The sequence below is a fragment of the Mustela lutreola genome, chromosome 4 (genome assembly GCF_030435805.1).
Source record: "Mustela lutreola isolate mMusLut2 chromosome 4, mMusLut2.pri, whole genome shotgun sequence".
NCBI classification, from domain to species: domain Eukaryota; kingdom Metazoa; phylum Chordata; class Mammalia; order Carnivora; family Mustelidae; genus Mustela; species Mustela lutreola.
Genome location: NC_081293.1, coordinates 192159178 through 192184843, shown reverse-complemented (window position 1 = coordinate 192184843; position 25666 = coordinate 192159178). Strand labels below are relative to the sequence as shown.

Below are 25666 nucleotides of genomic sequence, written 5' to 3'. Positions count from 1 at the left end.
GGTGGGGGGCTGTAAGCTAGAGCAAGGCCCCATGGGAAGTGCTTTACTGGGGGTCGGGGTGGGTAGACAATCAGAGGCTTGCTAGGACTTCATTGGTCTGTTTGAATGTCACTAGGTCATAGTCGGGAGGGCAAGAAGCGAAAACTTGTGGCAGGGACCAGACTTACCACCTGTGAACCTGTTTTCCTGGGCCAGGTGCTCACAGCCTGTCTGAAGATGTTGAAGCCTCGGGAAATACAAAGTTTTAAAAATACAAAAAACACGGGGTGATAATAGAAATGAATGCACAAGGCTTTGGATCCACACAGAAGAGTCACCCTGGCAGTCTACAAATGGTCTGTTTCAGATTGAACGCTGTCCCAGTGGCATTGTAGTCCTAAACACGTAAATCTAGCCTTGTAAACCCTACGTAAATGTGCAGGGGTGGTGTCTGTCTCTTGTCTCTCTCTGTGAATATCCAGATGTCCTACTTAGAGCTAGCGCCAGAGAGCTGCAGAACCCTCCCAAGCTGACCCTCCCCGCCGCCCTGCCTGCAGCCCCCATTGATCCTCTAATGTTTTTAATCAGTCTTGCTAAATACTTCCTGTAGGGAGAATGAGTCGTGATGAGAAGTAATCTTGCGGCTTCTCTATTCTGAAAAATTCAATCACTGATCTACAGATACTGCTTATGCATCATGATACCCCAGTGCAGAAGAGGGGGATTAAATTTCATTCTCAAAGGTTATGGGATCCCTCAAGGCTTAGAGTATAGTAATGAAAAATTGAGAACCTAAAAAAGGGATTCCAGAATCTGCATAGTGAATAAACTCTCACTAGACCTTGCTTCTGATGTGAATTTAGGATTATGTGCATAAGAATATGCCATTTGCTTTTTACTAGAGCCTTAGCAGTTTTGCTATATTTCATACATAACTTCTTTGAGTTTTTTTTCTTCAGTTTAAAGCAAATTCTCTTCAATTTTTCTGAGGTGGTATATAATTTCTGGGCCCATTCCCCACTGGTCTGGAGTGGCCTTACTAATAATTCCTCTTAGTTAAGATTAGAAGCTCTTTCCCCCAAACAGAAGCAGTCTCCTCAGCAGGCCTAAGACTAATTGCTTACAAGTTACCCTCTTGCTCTGAAGATTAACAGATGTCCCTGTTTCTGTCTATGTATTCAAAGTAAAAGGTTGCATGCTCTTCTTGGACGCGGAGTCTAATGTTTTGAGTTCTTGAAAGATCTCCAAAACCAGTATTGTGTATGGGTCTTAAGATACTCTAGCTTTGACATGAAGTATCTTATCCAAAGTAAAAACCCCATTCTCCTTACATTCTGAAAGCTTTTTTTCATGAACTATTTTAAAAACCTAACAACCACATACTCCCTACTTTTAAGCAATTTCTTTTTTATTCCAGATGGAATGATTATTATTATAGTCCATTCTTATTATTTTTAAGGTTTTCTTGTACTACTTTAAATGCTTCAGTCCTTCCTCTTCCATAATGACTATATCCACTTTGACTCTGTTGATACATTATGAGACTAGGATGAGTAGAGAAGAAGGTGTGTAGGGTCATGGGAGGAGGCAGTGCCTTGTGTTCTCTTCTCAAGCCCACTGTGGGCTGCTTTATTCAGGAGAAGGTTCCTCCGTTCTCTTTTACTTCCCCACAACCCATCTTTACCCTTTGTCTTATATAGAAGGAAAGCAGCAAAGTAATATTATATATTAAAATCCTGGAAATACATTTTCAGCAACAGAGGAACATTTAAATAAATTATACTTTAGTTATAGGAAATGCTATCTTGAAAGTGTTAAGTGGTGGAAAAACAACATATCCAACTATAGGTAATAATAACAAAAATGTTAAAAACATATAACTGTAATAATACCAAAAATAATACGGTGATAGAATAAGAACTAATGTTTTTATTATTTTTTAAATTTTTATTTAAATTCTATTTAGTTAACATATACTTTACTGTTCGTTTCAGGGGCAGAATTTAATGACTGATCAGTTGCATGTAACACCTAGTACTCACCACATCCTCTGCCCTCCTTAACGCTCACCGCCCAGTTGCCCCATCCCAGCACCCGTCTCCCCTCTAGCAATCCTCATCTGTTTTAAAAAGGGGAAATAACATAAAGCTGTATTGGCATAAAAATATCTGGAACCTTCAGTTTGTCCTCTGTTGTTTAGAGTCTCTTATGGTCTGCTCCCCTCTCTGTTTTTATCTTAATTTATTTTTCCTTCACTTCCCCTATGTTCATCTGTTTTGTTTCTTAAATTCCACATATGAGTGAAATCATATGGTATCTTTCTCTGACTGACTTTGCTTAGCCTAATCCCCTCTAGTTCCATCCACATCATTGCAAATGGCAAAAGAGTAATAGCTAATAATTTTTTAAGAATCACTATGTCACGAACATGTTCTAAATGCTTTGTACTGAACTCCTTTGAGTACCTCATTTAAATCCCACAACAAACTTATCTGTTGGCAAATATTATCCAATTTTTGCACATGAACATAAAAATGAAGCCCCGAAAGTTTAGGCAATATTGCTTGGCTCAATAAAAAGATGGTGTAGGTTCTCAAGATACTTGAATTCTAGTGGGGCGATGAACCTTTGTATTTATAAGAAGAGCCCATGGGTATGCTGTGGGGTGGATGGGAGAGGCACCAGCTGCGAAGTCAGGGAAGATTCCAAATGGAAGGAACACATAAACAGACTTGTAAAGGAAGCGTTGACTAGTTTTCCAGGTCAACAGGCAGACGGGAAAAACAAAATTTATACTTGAAAGAGATGGTCTCGAATTGTGACTGCTTTTCACCAATTATGCAACTTTAAACAAGTAACTTCATTCCTTCATCAGAACAAAAGAAATGATATCTACCATTTCTCTGTGGCTTATCACAGAAAATACAGTATTAGAAGCTCTTTTTCATTGTTAGATGCTGTTTAATTATTGACAATACTTTAAATGTGTGACTTTCAGTTTTGCTTTGTCTTGCTTAGGTAGATGTAATCGTGACCTTGGGAGGTCTTGGTGGGCGTTTTGACCAGATTATGGCATCTGTGAGCACCCTCTTCCAAGCTACTTGCATCACTCCTGTGCCAATTATAATAATCCAAGAGGAATCTCTCATCTACCTGCTTCAACCAGTAAGTGAAGAGTAAATATAATGTCAGCACTTTGCTTCCACAGAACTTTTAACAATCAAGTAGACTTGGAGAAAACACGAGCCTACTGTGTGTCTTTGAAGTTGACACATGAGTGAAGTTGATCATGTTGGCCTACTTGTGTTTACCCTGTTCTACTGCCTTAGAGCATGGAACAGCAAAAATGTACAGGAGAAGCCTCAAAGTTTTCATTTTATTATGCCCAGAAAAAAAAAATCTTGTAACTTTTAATTAAATTGACTATGAATTAAATTTAACACTTTTGCATTTTGAGCAGCTGAATGTGAATGCCACTTGAGAAAAATCTCAGCAGAGGAAACACAAAGCTTGGCAAATATTTCAAATGGGATTCTCATATATTTTCAGTGTTGTCGTTATAATTGGAAACTGGATTTGATTTTGTTAAGCACTAAAAAGAAAATCTTTAGCTTTTACTCTTCATAGGTTGCCTGCTTATTAATTTCACTGCCTCAGAATAATTTCTAATGATCATGTCATTCACTTCCCATGATGAATATCAAGGAGATTTTCTATCAACATAGTGCTTAGAACAGAATTCTTATTAAGTAAGTTTTATAAGGTTGATCAGTGAGTTCATTTAGAAAAATAATCATCTGGTAATATTTTTAGCAGATAGTGGACAGTTGTTCTTCTTTTTTGCCTCTCATTGTAATGTACTACTTCCAGCATTGCTTCTACCCCATCTGCTCCCTACCATCTGTAGCATGTCATTACCTAAAAATTGTTGTTCGGTTAATATAGTGGTTATAATGCATGCTCCCTGTTGTTCAGCCAGCTTTGCATTTTTTTTTTTCCTTGCTCTTTGCATTGCCTAGCTTTCTGGAACACTTCCTATGAGATGTGAAAAGAGAGCTGAAGAATTCAGTTTTCAAACTCCATACTGTCCATTTATTTAGTCAACAAACAGAGAGCGCCTGCTATTCATTGCACTGCTAGGCAGTTGAGGGCTAAGAAAACTAGTAACATGATTTTTGCTAACACATGTCCGGTGAAGAAGTCATATGTAAAAATATAAACATAAAGCACCATTAAAAAATTGGTACATAAACGAGATGAAAGACTGTATGATTTGGTCCTAAGTGTAGTAAGGAAAGCCCACTCAGGCATTCACATTTTATTCACTCAGTTAATTCAACAGATATTTATCCTGCTATATGCCAGGCACTTACTTACCCAGGGATGTGGCAGCCAATTAAAGAGACAGAATGCCTGGTTTTCATTCTCTTGAGGCTACATTGGAACAGGATCTTCTAGAATGAGTGGATGTTTGCTGTGGGAGATGGTGAGGAAGCCATGCAAGGCAGAAGGAGCCATGAAAGAAAGAGAGAGGCACAGGGCATGTCGTAGGATCTGCGGTATGGAAAATACTAGAAGATGCAACTAGAAAACTACTTAGCTCATGAAGAGTCTTGAGTTTGTACAGTAGAGTGTGGACGTTTTTGCTGTAGGGAATGAGAAGTCATTAAAATATTTCACTTAGTCATATGACATGAGCAGATATGCTTCTTAGATTTCTCATTATGTATTTGTTAAATACCTAGTAATCTTCTAACAATTTCTGAAGCGTGAAACTTTCTACCATGATAAATCATTGAGCTTCATTATATTGAATTGATGGTATGATTGCTAAAGTAGTCACCTGTAACTTGGCTGTAGGTAGATATTCTAGTGAACAGATAACCAGGTAGTTGAAGCTGCAGTACAATAATTCTTAAAATGTAAAAAATGGAAAATTAACTGATAGAAAAAGCCACATCTGAAAAATGACTTTTGTCCTTAAGAATTGGTCATTGCATTTGGTGTTCTGTACCATCATGGTAACGTGGACCATGGTGGACTTCCTAAGATGCATTCAGCTTGGGATTCCGGGGATTTCCTCCAACGACAGGTTGCTGTCTGTCGTTTGTTGAAAACCCAGCCATTAGTTTTTCAAAGACTGTCTTGGCACTATTCTTCCACCTTCTTTGGCAACTCCAATTAATTGTAGTTAAGATCCTGCAGTTGTATCATGTGTATCTGCAAACTTCTCTTTCATGTCGTCTGTGCTTTAACCTCCCTGGGCTGCATTCTGAAGGTCATCACCTGTGCTCCATGCCACTCTTCTGCTTTAGCCGGGTCTGTTTGCTGCTAAAAGCAAACTTTAAATTTAAATCTGCAGAACTTTAAATTCCTGCCATGATTCTGCTTTCTTATATGCTAGTCCTGTACTCACTTTTTTAAGACCCTTTCTTAAAATTTATTTATTTATTTATTTGACAGACAGAGATCACAAGTAGGCAGAGAGGCAGGCAGAGAGAGAGAGGAGGAAGCAGGCTTCCCGCTGAGCAGAGAGCCCGATGCGGAGCTCCATCCCAGGACCCTGCTATCATGACCTGAGCCGAAGGCAGAGGCTTAAACCCACTGAGCCACCCAGACACCCCTCAAGACCTTTCTTTAAAACATAATTGTCATACTTTATGGTCTAGAATAATTCTAAAACCTGTGGCCTTTATAAATCCACTGTCTTTTATATTCACTTTCACTTTTATATTTTGTAACCTCGATTCCTTCTGTGTGTGATGATTTTTGGCCACAACCTTATATTCCTGGGAGCTTCACTTGTGGGAATTATTTGAAGTGTGAGTTAAAATTGAGTCCAGGGAGAATTTAGAGCAGACTCCCAGCCCAGTTATTTGTAGGCATTAACAACTTAGGACATCTGTGGAGACTTTCTGACAGCTGCAGAGTGCCAGGGCTCGGTCGGCAGTTTTCCTAGTGGTCCGGCGGGAGGTTATTTGTACTCATCTCCCACTGGAAGTCTCTGCTTTATATGGTGCAGTCTCCTTTTGCACTCCCACCCTGGGCAGGCCTTTGGCCTTGTCTCCTGATGACCTTCCTTACTTCGATGTCTTGGAAACCAAAGCTCAAGTTCATCTGCTTTGGTAAACACCAAATATTTCAAAGATGAAAGTTAGATTTGGTTTTCTTTTTGAGTCCAACCTTAGTTTTTGGCTTCTGAGTACCCTTAAAAAAAAGAAAACAACAGATGTTTGATGCCTTTTAAAAGATTTCTTTTAATTATTTTCTAGCACTTTTTATTAAGCTGGTCAGAGTACTAATTTGTCATACTGTTTCTGTAAGTATGGTGTTACCCTGCCTACGTTACAGGATTAATTAACCCGCGATCTCAGAGGCTTACATGAGATTATCTGTGGAATATCTGAGTGGATATCAGAGTAGAATATCTGGTCTGGTTTGGGCGGCATCCTCCATTTTGTATCTAAGCCAACGGAAAGAAATTGTGGCATCTGTGAAAAAGATAGCTAGAAAGTGGCACTGCATGTTTTTAAAGGCCAGGCCAGCTCTGTCCTCTGTCACCTTTGGTGGAGGACACAGTGACACTCCCCAGGCCACTGCAAGGCAGTCTAGGTAAATAAGGCTGTGGCCCAGGAAGAGGAACTACTGTGTGAACACAGAACGTTGTCTCTCTCAAACTGCCAGAAACTGAAGTTTGGGAAGAAAGTCTGGAATCATGACCTACATAAGTTCTAGGAGAATACTTTTTTCCTTATTTATAAGATATATTAAACTTTAATTAATTGTTAAAACAGAATCCTTAGTTCTCCCAACAAAGTTTTGTATCATAGTCTACATTCTCCAAAACAATGCCTCCTAGGGTCTTTGTGTGATATTGTGCTTTTGTCTCATTGAAATAACTTGGGGGGCACCTGGGTGGCTCAGTGGGTTAAAAAGCCTCTGCCTTCGGCTCAGGTCATGTTCTCAGGGTCCTGGGATTGAGCCCCACATGGGGCTCTCTGCTCAGCAGGGAGCCTGCTCCCCCCCCCCCCGCCCCCTGCCGGCCCCTCTGCCTACTTGTGATCTCTGTCTGTCAAATAAATAAACAAAATCTTAAAAGAAAAGAAAAGAAATAACTGGGAAATTACCTAAGAAAGTAATTATTAAATAGTGTGGGATAAAAACTTCCTATGCAGTCATACCCTCTGTCATGTAGAGGAGTGACAGTATTTAGCATAGACTTCCACCTGTGGGACTAACGGTGCCGGCTTTGCTCCTCTTTGGCACTAGTTCTAGAGAAATCTTCTCAGATTGTGCTCTTCCTCTCTCTCCCTCTCTCCCCCCCTCCCCCCTCCCCCCGCAACTCTCTTTCTCTCTCTAAAATAAGTAAAATCTTAAGGAAGAAAAAAAATCTCCCGAGAGATACATACAAGGTCCCAGCTTTTCAACTGCTTTTAGTAAGAGAACACTAAGACAATTAATGGTATAAATGCAAAAGTCAAAATGAGTATGTTTGAGGATTTAGGATATGAACCAATCTTATATAGTTGCCATATTTTTAAGCAGTTTTAATTATATACTTATGAACTGTGATTAGACTAAAAATTAATTGAAAGCTATACTAAAATTAGTGCATAGAACCATTTTGCATTCTAGAAGTGGAACTCAGATCATTGAACTGAACTGACTTTGCCATGTGTGTTTTCATAGAACTATGTGTGATGTTATCCATGTGCTAGAGCATACATCTGTATTAGGCAGTGTGTATGTTTTGGGGATATATTCAAAAAGGGTGTCTAAAGTTACCATTCGTAATTAATAGGACTGATCACAATCACAATCACAATGGACAGAAGAAGTCTCATAACTTTAAATTGAAACCATTTTCAAATATTGTGGAACCAGGGCCCAAGAAAACCAATCTGGTATGCTTCAGTGCTGAATAAAGAATGGTTTGAAACTTTTGAAATGTATTTTTTAATTGAAAGTCAATAAATAGCTGTTCTCAGAAAGGAAGATAATTTTGGAACTTTTACAAGAAGCATCTCATTTTAACTTCATAACAGTTCTGTGAGGAAAGCAGGACAGATATGTCAGTCACACAGCAAAGTGTTTTGACTCTATACTTTCCACTACACTACTTTCCTCTTTCTTGGGGTTAGTGGCCTAACATGCAAATATCAAACTCTTTTTTTTTTTTTTTAATTAACATATAAAGTATTATTTGTCCCGTGGGTACAGGTCTGTGCGTCATCAGGCTTACACAATTCACAGCACGCACCATAGCATGTATCCCCCGCAATGTCCATCACTCCACCACCCTATCCGTCCCACCAACCCCCAGCAACCCTCAGTTTGTTTCATGAGATTAAGAGTCTCTTATGGTTTGTCTCCCTCCCTGGTCCCATCTTGTTTCATTTTTTCCCTCTCTACCTGCTATGGTCACCTACCCTGTCTCTCAAATTCCTCATATCAGAGAGATCATATGATAATTGTCTTTCTCTGATTGACTTATTTCGCTCAGCATAACCCTCTAGTTCCATCCACGTCATTGCAAATGGCAAGATTTCGGGTTCTTTTTGATGGCCACATAGAATTCCATCGTGTGTGTGTGTGTGTGTGTGTGTGTGTGTGTGTAATACCACATCATCTTTATCCATTCATCTGTTGATGGGCATCTAGGCTCTTTCCGTAGTTTGGCTATTGTGGGCATTGCTGCTATAATCACATGCCCCTTCGGATCACTACATTTGTATCTTTAGAGTAAATACCCAGTAGTGTGATTGCTGGGTTGTAGGGTAGCTCTATTTTCAACTTTTTGAGGAACTTGCATACTGTTTTCCAGAGTGGCTGCACCAGCTTGCATTCCCACCAACACTGTAGGAGGATTCCCTTTTCTTCACATCCTCGCCAACATCTGTCGTTTCCTGACTTACTAATTTTAGCCTCTCTGACTGGTGTGAGGTGGTATCTCACTGTGGTTTTGATTTGTATTTCCCTGATGCCGAGTAATGGAGAACTTTTTAAGTGTCTGTTGGCCATCTCGATGTCATCTTTGCAGAAATGTCTGTTCATGTCTTCTGCTTATTTCTTGATTGGATTATTTGTTCTTTGGGTGTTGAATTTAGTAAGTTCTTTATAGATTTTGGATAGCAAATATCAAACTCTTAAAACAAGTTATAGTTCATAGGCTGGTATTTATCCATGAACAGTGTTTTACTGAGTGGGCAGTTGGTATGTGTTTAGAGTTGCGTGTGTGTGTGTGTGTGCATGTAATTATTCTCCACAATATTTTAAAATAAGATGAATTTGGGGTACACTGTAAGGGTATATCCCACCTCATTGTTCACCTAAATTAAAAATGACTCTGAATTTCCCTCAAGTATAAAAAAATCTACATACCTCAAGAATTTTTATCATTTAAGAAAATTGAATGAGATTACCTTTGAGCTTTGCTAAAATACTTCAAAAGTGGTGAAAATCAGTGTAAATGTTAATTATTTTGAGTATTATTTTTGAGAACAGTGTTTCTGGAATTGGTTCTGAAATTGAAGATAATAGCAAGGATGAGACATGTTATGGGACCTGTTGGTAGGACTAATAAAAATGTCTTGGTGCTGTGCTTTGCTAAGAGATGTCGCCTGTGTCTATTAAGTGGCAATGATAGCCTTAGACCATGCGACTAAAATGTGCTTTTTTGGATCTTTTTTTAAAGAGCCACCTAAACCCTCAAATAATCTTAGCATTTCAGTAATAATCTACATGTGAGTCTCTCTTGAGACTGTTATGTAAATAAGTAAGCGTCCTTCATTCACGAGAGTTCTGTCGATCAGGCTGATCTGGTCACTGCCGGCTGACCTGTGCATCCAGAAGCCACTCCCTTAGTGTTACAGAGGTCGTTCCAAACCTTAGTCTTTCATCCGCGTTCTCTCTTCAGTCCCCTCTCTGTGACTTATTTTGGTTATTACAAATTGAATTTTAAAACAAGGGGGAGATAGTGTAGTTCCAGGTCTATATACATATGGAAAAATGTTTGGAATTTTTTAGCTGGTTTATTTTGAATATATAATGTCCTTTACGTTGTGTTTTGGCGTATTTCACTTACTGTGGGTCAAACTGCCATTATGAGCGAAAGCAGGTAGCATTTACTTTAAAAATGGCAGATTGAACGGTCTTTCAAATAGAAAATTAAAAATAGAATGCATAATAGCTCCTCCCTTAAAAGCAAGCATTTCTCTTTTACTTTCCAAAATGTCTTCTTAATAAGACTTTATAACCTTTTATGAGCAGGAGGTTTTATGAAACCAGTGAGAGACATTTTCGACATGAAACACTACTGATATCAATTACTAGTTAGGCTATATTCCTTATGAAGACATTTAGGTGCTCCCAGCCATGTTTATCATGCTAGCCATGCAGAGTGTGGATGGTTCCAGATTTCTCATACGTACTTTCTCATTTTCTGGTCCTGTGCTTCTCAGGAGTGCAGAAACATTAGCTTCTGTACACTGAGCATAAATTATCTTTTATCTGCAAGTTTTATGGCAGTTGGTAATACAAGTTAATAGGATTTATGACCAAGAAATGAGATGTCCAAGAGTTAATAAGGCATGCCTTTTACATTATCCTAAACCTTGTTCAGTGATTCCTAGTCAGGATTCCGGTATCTGATGCAGGGGAATGGTGTTACAGAGCTGACTTCCATCACTTTTTATCTCACCTGAGCAAACTTCTAAATATGTTGTAAATATTTCTTCCTCGTGATCTTAGTCATGTTTACTGCTACTTGTTTTTTCACCTACTAGGACAATTTCTTGCTGTTTAAATTTCTCACATTTTATAAATCAGACATTGGCCGTGCTGGTAATGAATACAAAGGAAACATGTTCAGAGTCTGACAGAAGCTGGATGTCTCTGATGTAAATCTGTCACGCATGGTGGTTTCTGTTGTGAACTGAGGGTATGGGTCTGACTAGCCACATGTACACACCCAGGACCACCTCCTCAGCGACGGAACCAGGGAAGTGATTCTCAGAATATCACCTATATCGTAGGGGCGCCTGGGTGGCTCAGTCTAGTGTCCAGCTCTGGATCTTAGCTCAGGGGTTGATCTCAGGGTTGTGAATTCAAGCCCCACCACGGGTTCCAGGTTGGGTGTGGAGCCTGCTTAAAAAAAAGAAAACAAAACTATATAGTAGCATAGAACCATTAAGTATTAGTGTAATGGTATAAAACCTTAAAGATCATTTTATGGATAACGAATTGCGGGGACTTGAAGGTCAAGTGATTTGCTCAAGTGATACATAGTGTTCCTTTGAAAGAAAATGGGTGCTAACCCTGAGGTAGGTCTCAGGCAACAGTGGTCTGAAAAGGACCACCAGGCATCTCCTCTCCAAGGACAGGCTGTCGCATTGAGCGACTTTCCTCTTCCATAACCCCAAGTGCTAATACCCATTCCTTCCTCTGCCATTCACCCACCTAAACTTGCTCTTCTTGGAGAGTCCTTCCACTCAGTGTCTGACCTTAGCCATCTGCCTTCACACTGTGTCGTCTGCATTACTCACTCTCTTTCTTTGGCTTATCCGCTCTGCTTTTCCAGGGCAGCAGCTTCTGCAGGTGGAATGCGTACAGACACGCGTCTTCCCAAAGCACCCTCCTCTTTTCACTTCAAACCTTGCCCGGCTTTCTAGGGAAAATGTCTCTGTGCCTGTTCGCTCCTTCTCTTCTTCTGTGTGCTCTTCCCGTTCCTCCCCTACAGGGCATTTTAAAATTATAAACCAAAACCTATCTTGTGTAGAACATTGTGTTAGTCTTATTATACTGTTATGAAAACCTGACATTTTAATGATCACTAAGACAACAAAATCCTAGAGCTATACAATTCTCATTTTTCTAAGTGCTCTAATATCCTCTTTAGAGTGCCATAGAAATATTTCCTTTATGGTTTTATCCATGTTTAATTAAACTAATTTTATGTAACTAAGAAGGCACACATTCACAAAGAATTTATTTTATAGGTATTGCATTCTGTTTTGTTGATTTAAAGCATAGAATATTTCATCAACAAACATTCTTCAAACACCTGTTATGTAGTAGATACTGTGGTAGGCACTGAGAATGTGGAAATAAAGCAAACAGCTTCTATTCTACTGCTCACAGTTCAGTGGAAAAGCCAGAAGAATAAGCCACAAAATTCAGAAATTTTTTTATAAGAGTACAGTAAGTGCTGGGCGTCAGGGTGGCTCAGTTGGTTAAGCTTCTGGCTTTTGATCTCAGCTCAGGTCTTGATCTTAGGGTCGAAAGTTCAAGCCCTGTGTTAGGCTCCGTGCGGGGCTTGGAGCTTCCTTAAACACACACACACACACACACACGTACACATCAAAACAGAACACTGAGTGCTGTGAGGATGGCATGGGAGAAGCATCTAATCCAGATTGGGAACGGGATTGATGGTGATCATGGAGATAGTTTCTCGGGGGGATAGCATCTTTTGGGGAGTTAGGCAAAGAGAGATGAATAAAGACATTTAATGTGCAAGGAGTATGGTGTGCAAGGAAACCTGGGAGAACTCGGCACAATTGCTAGATCCTTGGGAGCCATAGGAGATGCAGCTAGAGGTGAGAAAGCTAGAAAGACTTGTTTGCATTCTCAGGTAGATGGTCTTTATATTGATGTCATAGCTCTAGAGTACCAGTTAAGAGGGTTTAGTGTGATAGCAATATGGAGGAAAAATTGTTTAGGGAAGAGATGGAGGCCATTCAACTCTTAAAATCCGAAAAAGAAATGATGAATAAGTCAGCTTCACTTTGCTGTTGGAGTTCCTTGGGATGTGTGCTCAGAAGTCTTCTTTGGAGGAACACAGAGGGGAGTCAATATAATGACTAGGATTCTGGCTTAGGCAGTTGATTGCCATCTTTCTTTAAAATAGAGAATATGAGAAGAACACGTGAAGATAGGAAGTTGGTCAGCGGACTCTGGGACACACAGAAACTGATCTGTCTTTGAAACTATGTAGAAGTGCTTAAATATAGATACATAGGTATCTATAGAAAAAGCTCTCCTTTTAGGCAATTCTTCTGTTTGTGTGTGTGTGTGTATATGTATATGATTCTACTCAACTTATATACACACACGTACATATAGCTTGACCCTTTGATATACCTTGAGAATCCTCAACATATACATGATCATTAAAAACTTGGAGTGGAGTCTTACATACTGGGAGAAGGTATGGAGTGAAAAGATCAATGGCAGAACCCTAGAGAATAGAACACCATAATGGAAAAGAAACTGGAAAAATTATAAGAGTGGTATCATTGAGTCGAGGTGGATTCGAGTTTCGGGAGGTAAGGGAGTGATCCGCTAAGGTGTTGAGAATACAAAAGACTAAGTTTGGCAGCTGAGAAGAAACTTGATCAGGTACAGTTTTCATGGCAAAGTATGGATAGAAACCTGTTTACTTGGAGTTGATGACTCGATAGGAAGGGAGGTAGAAATCCACTGCTCTTGCTAACCCTTTCTCACTGTTCACTCACAGCAGTTGAATTTGGGGGACTTACCTAGAAGTAATGATGACTTACAAAATTATTTTGGTTCGGCCATTTTCCAAGCTAAACAAAAACAGAACATGCATATCGGGGGTTATACATTTCTTTCCTGGCGTGAGCAGAAGTGCAGGTGCCATGCTGTGCTTTTGTAAGGAGGCTTGCACAGAGATGGGTGCTGATTGTATCGCGCAATGCTGGTGAAGTACTTTTTGAGCTATTTCAACTCTGTCTTCTCTTCCAGGCCTGCTGCCAGCTCCGCAGTCGTGGTGGGCCCTTCCCCTCCTCCTCTGCATGGGCACCTTGGTCTGGGCCTAAATGTAAAGCTTTGAGTTTGACCTTTAAATCTCTCTCCTTCTGGTCTGTCATTTTCTCAGTGTTACATAACCCAAGAAATTGGTCCATCAGTAGTTTTCCAAACTGACCACAATCCCTGCTTTCCTGTGCCACAAATAATTTTTAAGTCACTCTCTTAAAGCCCTACTCAAAATTTCTGACTTCTATACAGAATTTCCAAGTAAGCCTTTCTGATCTTCCCTTATCTGGATCATTTTCATCAATTTTTAAAATCTTTTTTCTATGGATTCAAAACAGTCTACCCATAAGAAAATTTACCAAATAAAATGTTTTTTTCATTTTCTAAACCTTAAAAAAATTACAATTACGAATTTATGATCAAAGATGAAATAATGATCACACTTAGTTCACTGAATGCTAGCCAAATCCGAATTAATAGGGAAGTTTTAGATGGTTTAAATATATTATTCCCATTAACAATTGTTCATGATTGCCTCTTCTTGTAAAATACAGGGTGGCTGGGCATCCCAGGCTGTGACTTAGTCCACTTATTTCTCTACTGCCCTATGCTTTCGTCCTAGTTCATGGAAAGCTCATTTGAGGGAGTGATGGCTGCTTTCTGTAGCTGTGGGTATATTTCTGCCCTTGAGGACGATGGTGTCAGGCCCAGGAAGTTTTAAGGCAGCCTGGCTACAATGAGGTCTCAGAGGGAAAGGCATGCAGCAGCAGTCTGATTCCCACCACTCACCCGTACAGCTTACAAGTTCTTTAATCTTATAGGAGTCTTCCACTTAGGAGGGTTTACAGAAAGATGGCCATCAGCAAAAACCTATGGTGATCCCTCAGTGATTCCAAAGGAACAGGGGAAGTATCAAATTCAGTCTCCGTGGAAGCTGTTTAAAAACTTATTTGAACATTGGCCTTTCGTTTTCAACCATGAGTGACAGAGAATCAGTTTTGGAGACTGGATTTGATCCATAAATGTGCTATATGCGGGTAGAACAATAGAAAAGTGAGCATCAGCGTTTATGTGAGCTCTGTCATTGTAATTCATCATAATTCAATTGTAGGTAACGTAATGGAATATTGGATGCTAGGTGTCAGAGTTTCCTCTAGCTCCCCTTCCACAGTCCTCTGTGGCAAGGACACAAGCACACTATGTCATGTAGACTTAGTTCAATTGAGCATTGCTTCAGCATCTCCCTTTGATTGAAAACAAAAGGTTGCCAATGCGGTATCAATGAACTGTGAAGTGATCTGAGTGTTACCAGCAGGGAAATGAAATGAGCCTCTGGGAAGAAGATTGGCACAAGTGAAGGTTTCTGTATAAAGGACTTCATACGGCTCTAGCTGGGTGGTATTACTTCTTATCCAATTAAGATTTTTTTCCCCCTGAACTTGGGAGCATTTTGATCTTGTTTGTTCCCAAAGTGATCAAACTGAAAGTGAAGAAAAAGTGGAAAACATCAAAATAAAGCTCAGCTAGAAGGGCTGGGATTTGAAGGTACTTATTTAAACTGTGTATTTACCCTGCTGGATATTATGAAGCTCTTCCAAGGAATGGTGTAAGGTACCTTGCCCTCCTAGATGCACTTCTAAGCCAACCTTACTGGAAGGAGGGAAAGTAAGTGTTCTATCTCTGGTCAGCTGGGGAGGATTTCATTTTCTTTTTCCTTTTTATTTTTTGAAAACCACTGTCCTATGTAGTTGTCTTTTAAAAGGTCCACTTAATCTTTCATATCTTTGTTATGAACAGAATTCTATTTGACTTACTTGCATACGGACTAGTTTAATAGTGGAATTTATAAAAATGCATCAGAGTTAGGAACCAAGTTAGCAAAGCAGAGTATAACCTAGGATGAGCTACAGACTGGCAAAGAGGATTAAACTTACTTACTTCACAGAGAATAGCGTTAAAGGTGTCCCAATCCGGTATTGTCTTCTGAAGCAGACTGAGATAGTACTTATGTGATATCAAGTAGATAAGATAGTCTCGGTGTCTAAGACATACTGTTACCTCTCAACTGCATACCTCTGAAATCTCTTAAGAGCCATGTATGAGTTATAAAATAGCCTCCGAACCTGAAAGGTTGGAAAATTAGATTTTAATAAAAATTGTAGAGTTAGACAGCTTTTAACATGTATAAATCCCAGCGTCTTCATTTCACTTGACTCTCCAGCAGTCTTCTTGTTCATTGTTTCTGTTTCTCAAATGAGGAAACCCTGCATAGAGCAATGTTGTAAGAATATGGTACTTCATGAATACTCTAGGAATTTTCTGAATCCTACTCTTGTGGCATTTGCTTTCTAGCCTTCTGGTAAAATTCATGCCTACTCTCTGAATTTCAGTGGATCCATATGGAGGGCTCCCCAAAAAAATGAGGGGAAGGTAGCCAGTTGGAAGCATTACCTACACATGGAGAGTGGCTCACTCATGAATAGGCATTGAAATCATCCTGCATAACTTTATTTTTTTCTTTAGTCAACTTTTTTATTATGGAAAGGGCCATATTTACAGAGAATTTGTAAGACTGGTATGATGAACAACATATTCCAACCATTTGTAATTTTTTAAACATTTTATCATGTGCCTTCTATCTATGTATAGACTTTTTTTTTTTCTTGGTAACCATTTGGAAGGAAGCTGCAGATATCACATCACATTATCCTAGATACTTCAACAAGGAGCAGAATATTTAGAAACCAAGATCCAGGTAACAAATGTGCTTATTGCTACTGTGGTGCTTTCAGACTTTTTTAGTAAACAGAACTAAGAAACAACAAAAAGGTATGTGTGTGTATGTGTATAAATCATGGGTTCACACTGATATGTTGAATTCAGTTTTAATATATAGTTTTTAAACTGTTATTTTGTGTTTTTATTTCTTTAACTCCCCCTTGCCACCCCAAAATCCTGGCTTGAAATGCTATACTTGTATTATACTATAGTATATAGTAGCTCTTTTCAGATTTATAATACCCACCTTCGTACTAACAGTAAAGCTACTGAGGGAAATTTAAGATTTCTTTGTAGGTCTGTCTTTAAATTATATCCCAGCCAGACTATTGCATCTAAAGTTTCTCACTTTAAATATTAAAATTTATTCTTTCTGTGGTTATGCTGCCTATTTAATATACTGTTAGGCTCATTTGCAGTTGATTTGAAGGCATAAGACCTTGTTTTTTTTTAGGTATTTAAAATATTTTACAGTAATTACATAGCCTAAAGGCAAAGCTTGATAAAAGATACCCTCAGGAGAGGTCTTGCTTTTATTCCTATCTCCCTCACCACCACCATCCTCCTTCAGAATCATTCAGTTTCTTGCAAAAAATAGAAGCAAAACCACAACAATATGTGCACATTTTCCCATTTCCCCCTTTTTATGTGAAATTTAGCACATAATATATTTTGGAAGCCACTCGGTTCGGCAGTAGAGACCACCCTCATTGCTTTATTGCGACTATTGCGAGGGTGAATCTAAATGCGCCATCGCTTGTCCATGTGTAGATTTTTGAAAGAACATACTGGAAGTTCAGATTCGGCCACTCTATGAGTTGTAGCTGTGTATATTTTGAGAATATTCCTCAGGTGGTTCCATGTACATTCCCACTTGAGACCTGTTTTGCTGTCTTGAGAGCAATGTGGTGGAGACAATATGACCCAATTTTAAAGTTGAGCAAACTGGGTCTTAAAAAGATGAATTGACTTTAGGGGTTATTCCACTTCTGAATGGTAAAGCCACATTCCAAATCCATGTCAGACTGACACTTTAGCTTTCTCCACTCCATGTTTCCGTTTCCACTTATATGATTTGTGCACTTGGTATGATGCCATTCAGTGTAGAAGAAACAATTTAAAAAGGTAAACTCATCGCGGCACCTGATTTTGATGTTGCCTCATGAGGGTCATGATCTCAGCGTCATGAGATCGAGCTTCACACTGGGTGTGGAGCCTGCTTGAAATTCTCTGTGTCCCTCTGTACCCACCTCCCTCCCCAGCTGTGCTCTCTCTCTCTCTCTCTCAAAAAAATAAACTCACTAAACATAGCCTATAAATACCACATAGTTCTTTATAACAGAATTAGACTTTGCTGCCGTCCTTTGTAGAGTGTATGTGTTTTTAAATAGAAAGGAGTGGGCACAATCAGTTTTCTTATCGAAGAAGAAGAGTCTTCTATTATAGTTGAGGTAGTAATGATAATGAATCAGAGTCTTTTCTTTTTGGAAAAAGTCATGTTGATAGAGGAGCCTCAAAATTGATAAATTACATACACGTTGGCCTTTCCAATTGTCTGATGATAGGAAGCCAATTTCACTCCTAACCAGAAACCCTCAAGGTAAAAGGCACAGAGTATGGAACATTGGTCTTACTTTATCAGGGAAGGTTAATGTACAAAAATGCTCCTTAGGGGACAGTGGAGAAGGATTTATTTTCTCCTGGGTGAAGCTAGGCTATTAAGAAGTGGGCACTCTTTGAAATTTTGATAATAGTAATTGAAAAGCTATGATTAGAGCTTAATATTTTTTTCTGAGCATATTTCACACTATAAAATATTTCCCAGAGCAGAGTAAGCCTTGTGAAAAATAGAAGGGCTCAGACAAGTTTTTTCCTATATTCATTCAACCAACATATTATTAAAGACTTACTTGTATCAGGTATTTACAAATGGCTAGACCGAAGAGGAGTAAGTTCCTCTGAAAGAGCTAATAGCATCATCACGAAATAGATCATGATTTCACAATAAAATAAAATAAGTTCCATAATACAAATATATACAGAATATCATGGAAGCCTAGAGAAGCGACATATAACGTGCCATAGGCAGGTCATACTACAGGTACGCTGTAAGAGACGAGATGTGCCCAGGCATTCGGCCTGCATATGCACTGCTCTGTGCACATGCACTGCACTCCTAATTGCTACAGTACTCTGTCCGTGAGAAAAAACAGCTGGGGCTGTTTTCAGTGATAGACACCTAGACTGATAGGCCATCGCTACAACTCTGTATGTAGACCTTACATTCTGTTCACTGAACTTACCTTTTAGATGCAAAGATTCCTGCCCTTATAAGCACCAATTCATTGCAGGCCCATTCATAACATGATTTTAAATAGTGTTAAATATGGCTACAAGTTATTAGCACTAACACTTAATACTGCATACCATCCAGCAGGCCGCCGTAAAGAACTTCATTTCTAAAGCCAAATAGTGCATAATTCTTTAAATTCGTCTTATCTTTAACACACACTTCATTTAAAACAATTTTATGAACCAAATTCTAACTTACTACTTAGCATAAAAATGTTGATGCGCAACACTAAAAAAAATTAATGCTACAAATCTTGTCCTCTCTTCCTTTTATCTGTAATGCTTTTTATATGAAAAATTGCATTTATGTCTAAAATAGAAGTTTATTATAACAAGGCTCTTTAGGAAAGGAATTATACTCAAAGAAAGGGAACATTCAGAATCATTACAAAGGGAACAGGAAGGAGACTGCATATCATAGTTAATTATAGAATAGATATTTAATGAGCAAATGTATGAAGAAGCCACATGGTGTCTATTGTCTTCTGCTTTGTTAGGTCTGAACATTTTAAATTACTCAAGGCCCATGAAGGTGTTGTCTAGGCCTTCTGGCTCTGTGTGGAAGGCTCGAGTCCTGACTGGCATTTACTGACTAGGACTCCTTGAGACTGAGTCTCTGTCTTTCCACGTGCAACTGGAATGTTGATGTATGTGCTTTTCATGAAAATTAGAATGTTTAAGGCCATGCATATGAAAGCTTGTTTTGTTTTGTTTGGTTGGTTTCTTAAGGCTTTAAGTAGAAAGGCCTGAATGAATTAATCATAAATTATGGGCACAGTGTCATCATTGGTCATTTTGTTTCACTATTTGATTAGGATCTGTTGATTCAAATCTTCTCCCCCTCCAGGATACTCTTTTCATCACATCTTTTTGTTTGTATGTCCTTGCAAATTATGTATTGCTTTCATGGCCACTAAGAAATATTTTTGTATGTATCTCTAAAAGAAAGGGATTCCTAAAAACCGTAAGTGCAGTCCCATTTCACACCCAAAAAAAGTTAAAAATAATTAATGTGATGAAGTAAAGTGTTTACCTCCATTTCCTCCTTTGTTTTAAGATGTTTTTATGGTGGGTTGTATGATCAGGGACCCAAACAAGACCTGTCTGTTGCAGTAGATTGGTTTTTTGTTGTTGTTGTTGTTTAAATTTTTTATTCATTTTTTATTTTACTTTTTTAAGATTTTATTTATTTATTTGAGAGAGAGCATGAGAGGGGAGAAGGTCAGAGGAAGAAGCAGACTCCCTGTGGAGCTAGGAGCCTGATCCTGGGACCGGGATCACAACCTGAGCTGAAGGCAGTCACTTAACCAACTGAGCCACCCAGGCGCCCTTTGTTGTTCTTTTGAACAGGTCCCCTTACCTGACTGTGCCTGCACTTCTTTTTCTTCTCCTTCCTCATTTTATTTCCCTCACTCCTCAACATTTTCCTTGAAGAAACTGTCATTTGTTCTATGGAATTTTCAGTCTAGTCTTGTTGCATGGCATGGTATCATTACTTCCTATTTTCCTTTGATTTTTTTTTAATTTTTAGTTAATTCTAGAGCTGTGATCAGACCATTAAGAAATTGTGGGGGGGGGCGGAATTTTGACGTGGGTGATCCTGTATCACAACATCTAATTGCTCTTTATTGTGATGTTGTAGCTATTGATGGTCACCGTGTGTCTCTGCCCTGATCGGCAGTTGCTCAATGCTAGTAGTAAGCAGTTCTGCCACTGTTACTTCACGGATTGCCTGAGATACCTCTCAAAAGAGAAGCTTCCCTCAGACCAGCTACTGGGCTATCCTGTGGAATAGTCTGTAAAGGAAGGCAGGCTATACACTTAATTCTTTTTCCCTTAATTTACTATTTTTCAAAATAATGAATTGTTTCCCTAACGTTTTTTAAAATTACTTTACGCAGCGCAGCAAAGAAGGAGCAAAAGTTCACAAACCCTCTACAAGTGTCATAAGACACATTGCAAGGAAAAAGGGACTTAGAAGGATCAGCAGTATCCTAAGGTCTTGGTGGATACATTCTTGGGGGCGGAGGTGGACCACTAATTCCTGGTGGGGGGGGTCTCATCCTTAGAGGGGGCATGCCTATTCGTATCCCGCAAGCAGGGGAAGCCCAGCTGATGGGCCATGGGTGGTCTTCTACCGCGTAGGGGAGGCTGCAGGTGGTGTTGCTCAGCCTGCAGGAGTTGGTGGCGTCCCCCATCCTGGTGGATTTGCTGCTCCAGTGTCCCTTCCCTGCAGAGTCCTTCATTTCCTGCTGGGATGGCCCCGAAACCCCTAGCACAGGGCCTCCTAACCCCGTGGGAGCATGGGGAATTGGAACAGCAGCTGGCACTCCTCTGCTGGCTGCCCTGCCAAGCCCAGGCCTCCTGCAGCTGCAGCAAGCAGTGCCCGGGGGCACTGATATCTTCGGGGGTTGGTCCTTCCTCAGTCATGGAAACCAGGTTTTCCCCAGGTAGCAGCGCCAGACCCAAATCCCACTTTTCTTCACATTCTGGCTGCTTTACAATCTTTGGCTTGGTCTTCCTGAATTCATCACAAAGGATTAAATTCATGTTCTTATTAAAAGCCTTAAAGGTGCCACTGAAGATGCGGTCATCTTGCAGGATACATCTCATTCTGTGGTTGCTGCCCTCTCCCACAGTCATGGTTGCTGTTCAAATCCAGTGTCTGCAGTAAGGTTTCATGATCCTCGAGAGCCAATGGAAGGCTCCAGATAAAGATTCGATGCATGTTCTGTGAACAATCCAGGCTTGGGACAGAGGCTTCCAGCAGTAGACGGAGCTCAGTGTCTCACTTGGAAACGGGCTAGCTGGACGTTCCAGTCCGGCTCTCACCCCCTCTTGGTGTCTCAGCTAAGAATGCCTGTCTGGTTCCGGCTGGAAATCTGCCACAGGTACTTCCTGCTGCTGGGATCGCCTTGGGTGCAGCCGACACTGTTGGTGGCTCAGCGGGAGTGTCCTTCTACGTGTGACGAGGACTGCCACCTTGAGTGTGTGCTGTCAGTAGTCTGCCACAGGGGTGTCCATTGCGCTGCTGGCCACAGCTCAGGACAGACCGTCCGGCATCTCCGGCAGTCACCCCAGTCTGCCAGTTCCATACCGTTCTTCAGCACCGATTGGCTACTTTTTGTTGAGGATTTAAGCATATTTGGATTTAAGCAAATTTTATAGGTATAATGAGTTCATTCTCATTATTTTCCTAACTGCTATACAAAGTGTCCTATCTTTGGCCAGGGTGGGGGAGGAGCATATTCAGTTTGGCTCCTGAATGAATCCCTTTGGCACAAACCCACTCGTCTTTGATAACTTTCTTCCTTTCTCTTTTATGGTATGTTCCCAGCTCATCTTGCCCATTTCCCAGCTGAGTTTTGGAATTTCTCCAAAAGGCTATTTTACTAAGAAATAAGAATTAGAGCATTAAAGGGAATGCTTGTAGCTACTAAGTTGATTCACTTGAGAAAGCTAGGATTGTGGGGTTTTTTGGTTGTTGTGGTGGTAGGTTTTTTTTTTTTTTTTTTTTAACAGTTAACATGAGTTTGTATTTCTACTTTCCTCTCACACATACACTTTTGATGAACAGAGTTTTAAAATCTGGATGTTTTAAAAGTGGATGAAGTCCACTTTATCTATTCTTCATGTTACAGGCTCTGCTTTTGGAGTTTTGTCTAAGCAATCTTATCTAGCCTAAGATTGTAAGAGTTTCCTTTTATGTTTTCTCTTAAGAAGTTTTATAGTTTTAGGTTTTACATTAGAACTGTGATCCACTTTATTTTCTGTATACATGTAAGGTAGGACAGCATTCCTGCATTTGCATGTGGATGTCCAGTTGTTCCAGCACCATTTGTCATAAAGATATTCTGTCTGCACTGTATTGCCTTTACACCTTTGTCAAAAATCAGTTATCAGGGGCACCTGGGCAGTTCAGTGGGTTAAGCCTCTGCCTTTGGCTCAGGTCATGATCTCAGGGTCCTGAGGGGGATTGAGCCCCACATCCGGCTCTCTGCTCGGGAAGCCTGCTTCCCCCTCTCTCTGTCTGCCTCTCTGCCTACTTGTGATCTCTCTCAAATAAATACATAAAATCTTTTTTTAAAAAATCAGTTATCAGTGTACATGTGGATCTGTTTCTAGCCCCTCTGACATACTACACTGACTATAGTTCGTAAGTCAGGGCTTCAGTGATGGAATGCAGTGCAATGAATAGTTTTTTTCATGTGTCTTTTTGTGTTTTTGCCAGTGTATCTTTTGGATAGATCCCTAGAATTGTGGTCCGTGGCTCAGAGCATCTGGATGAAGCCTGTTTGAAGTGCTCCACCAGAAGGGTTGTACGAGGTAGTGATAAGAGGACCCACGACCTCTCAGCCTATCTATCTAATACGTGGGGCGTAATATTCCAGAAGAGTCTGAATTTGTATTTCTCTTGCTATCAATAGGATTGAGCATATTTTTATATTTTTAAAAGCTGTTCATTCTTTTTCTCTGGACTATCATCTTTCTATGAAGTTGTTGGCCTAATTTGCTTCTATTATTGTTGGAACTTCTTTTCATGTTAGTAGTATGACCCCTTGATCTATAATGTAAATCGCATATACTTTTTTCTTATTTCTGATTTTATTTGGGGATTTGTGTGTGTGCATTTTAAATAAATGATTTTTTTCACATTTTCCTTATTACCATTGTATAATTATATATTTTATATACTTGTATATAATTTGTATGTAATTATACATTTAGTTTCTCCTTTCACAATCTGCATTTTCCCCCAAGACTCCCTGAACCTCCTAAATGGTTCTTTAAATTTGCTGACAGGAAAGTTCATTCTTTGTGTTCTTGGTAAAGTTCTGTAGGTTTTCACAGATTTCACCATTACAGTATTATGCGTTACACGTTCACCATCCCAACCGTCCCCTGGGCTTTCCCTTTTCACTGACCCCCCCCTTCCCCCACACCCTAGGGAACTGCTCATTTTTTACTATTGATATAGTTTGTGGCTTTTCCCAGATGTCACATAATTGGAACTGTATGGTGTGTAGTTTTCCAGAGACTGGTTTGTTTTGCTTAGCATTGTGCATTTCCTCCTTGTCTCTTCTGATTATCTTTTTACTCAGCATATTTTCAAGATCTGTCTGTGTTGCCATATATATATCTGTTCTTTTGAAATTATTCACAGCTCTGTATGTTGGACATCTAGTATATTTGCCCTCCCACTCTGCATACTGGACTCTAAATCGCTTCCAAACCTTGCATCCCTCCAACCCCGCCCTGCTTCGCCACCCAAATAATGGTGGATTGAGTCCTCACGTATGTACCCTTATGGACCCGTGCGAGCCTTTCTTCAATGCATCTGCAGTTAGAAGAAGAATTGCTCATAGGACATAGGTTTACTTTATTTAACTAGTTGGACATTGCCCTCTAGAATGCTGCCTTTACCCAGCCAGTAGTATGTGAGGGTTTTTTATTTTTCTTGTGTTTAAAGATTATTGCTATATCCTCACCAACACTTCACATTATCCAAATTTCTGGATATAAAGTGTATAGGAATCAAGTGTATCTTGCTGTGTTCACTTGTATTTCTGTATTGACTAACGTAATGAGTCTGAGCAACTCATCACGTGCTTGTTATTGTTCTTTTTTTTTAAAATGTAAGAAGTATTTGTGTATTTTTGCTTTGAGAGGTTTTGGGGGGTTTTGTTTTTACTTATTTTAATTCTAGTGTAATTAGCATACAGTGTTGTATTAGTTTCAGTTGTAAAGTACAGTGAGTCATCAGCCGGGGCCCATCAGGACAAGCATACTCCTTAATCCTGCTTGTTAGCATTAACTCATTTTTTCTGTTGGGGATACTGTCAGCTTTTTATTGCTGTGTTTCTTATATATTTTTAAGATGAATCCTCTGTCAGTTTTGAACATTACACAGTGTCTCTTCTCATTACATCATCTGTCTATTAGCTTTGTCGAACAGAGTAAGCAGTTTGGTCTGGGGCTTGGTGGACAGTGGTACCATTTACCAACAGGCTGAAAATATGGAGGGACAGACTGTGGGTAGAAACCAAGTCTCACTGGACTGCATTAAGTCAGAGATGCCCACTGAGCCTTCAAATACGAATCTTGAGTAGGCAGTTAAATATCTGACTCTGGAGTGAACGTTAGATTTTGTGAAGTCTCAATATTTTATATTGTTCTCATTATTCCTTGAAGATTTTCTTTTCTTATTTTAATTTATTTTTTTAAAATCTGGAGCTCTTTAAAGTTTTGGAGAAAATTTTTATTTAAGAAATTGGATTTGAAAGTACTTTTATTTGTATCATAGTAGTAGTTTTTTGCACTATATATGTCATTTTGACCATAATTTCACTTTTTTCTAATTCCAAATACTTAATCTATGTAGCATTGTGGTATAGTTCTAACCCTACTCGTCCTATGGCCCCCTGACTCTCCTGTCTGGTTTCAAGGACTCTCTAGATATATTTCATAGAACATTTACTATTCACTGTATAAATGATTTTTCCTCCATTTCACACTGAAATTATAAGAAATAACTCAAGGTGACTCTCATCTTTAAATTGAAAATGAAAAATAGTTTTGAAGCAAATCTGTAATATGTTCATGGGATTTAGTTATCAAGTATTGAGCATTCTAGTTTTAGGGCCATCTTCCATGAGAAAACACATAGCCATGGGTATGCAGATGTGTGTCTTTTTAAACATGGAAACAGTTTTTACCTTAGGATTATTATTTTTAAATGCAAAACCTTAATTATTAAATTCTTTTTTGAATAAAAACA

At 39.3% G+C, this 25666-nt stretch overlaps 1 protein-coding gene and 1 pseudogene across 2 annotated transcripts in view; one reads left to right on the top strand and one right to left on the bottom strand.

The window, feature by feature from the left end:
* The window catches only part of TPK1 (thiamin pyrophosphokinase 1), a 351662-nt gene that overhangs the window by 213186 nt on the left and 112810 nt on the right, over positions 1–25666 (top strand). For both annotated transcript variants that reach the window (XM_059172147.1, XM_059172146.1), the window contains exon 7: positions 2998–3144. In XM_059172147.1, coding sequence (XP_059028130.1) covers positions 2998–3144 — 147 coding nt within the window. The remainder of the gene's footprint in view (positions 1–2997; positions 3145–25666) is intronic.
* On the bottom strand, positions 20883–21531 carry LOC131829902 (small nuclear ribonucleoprotein-associated protein N-like; annotated as a pseudogene).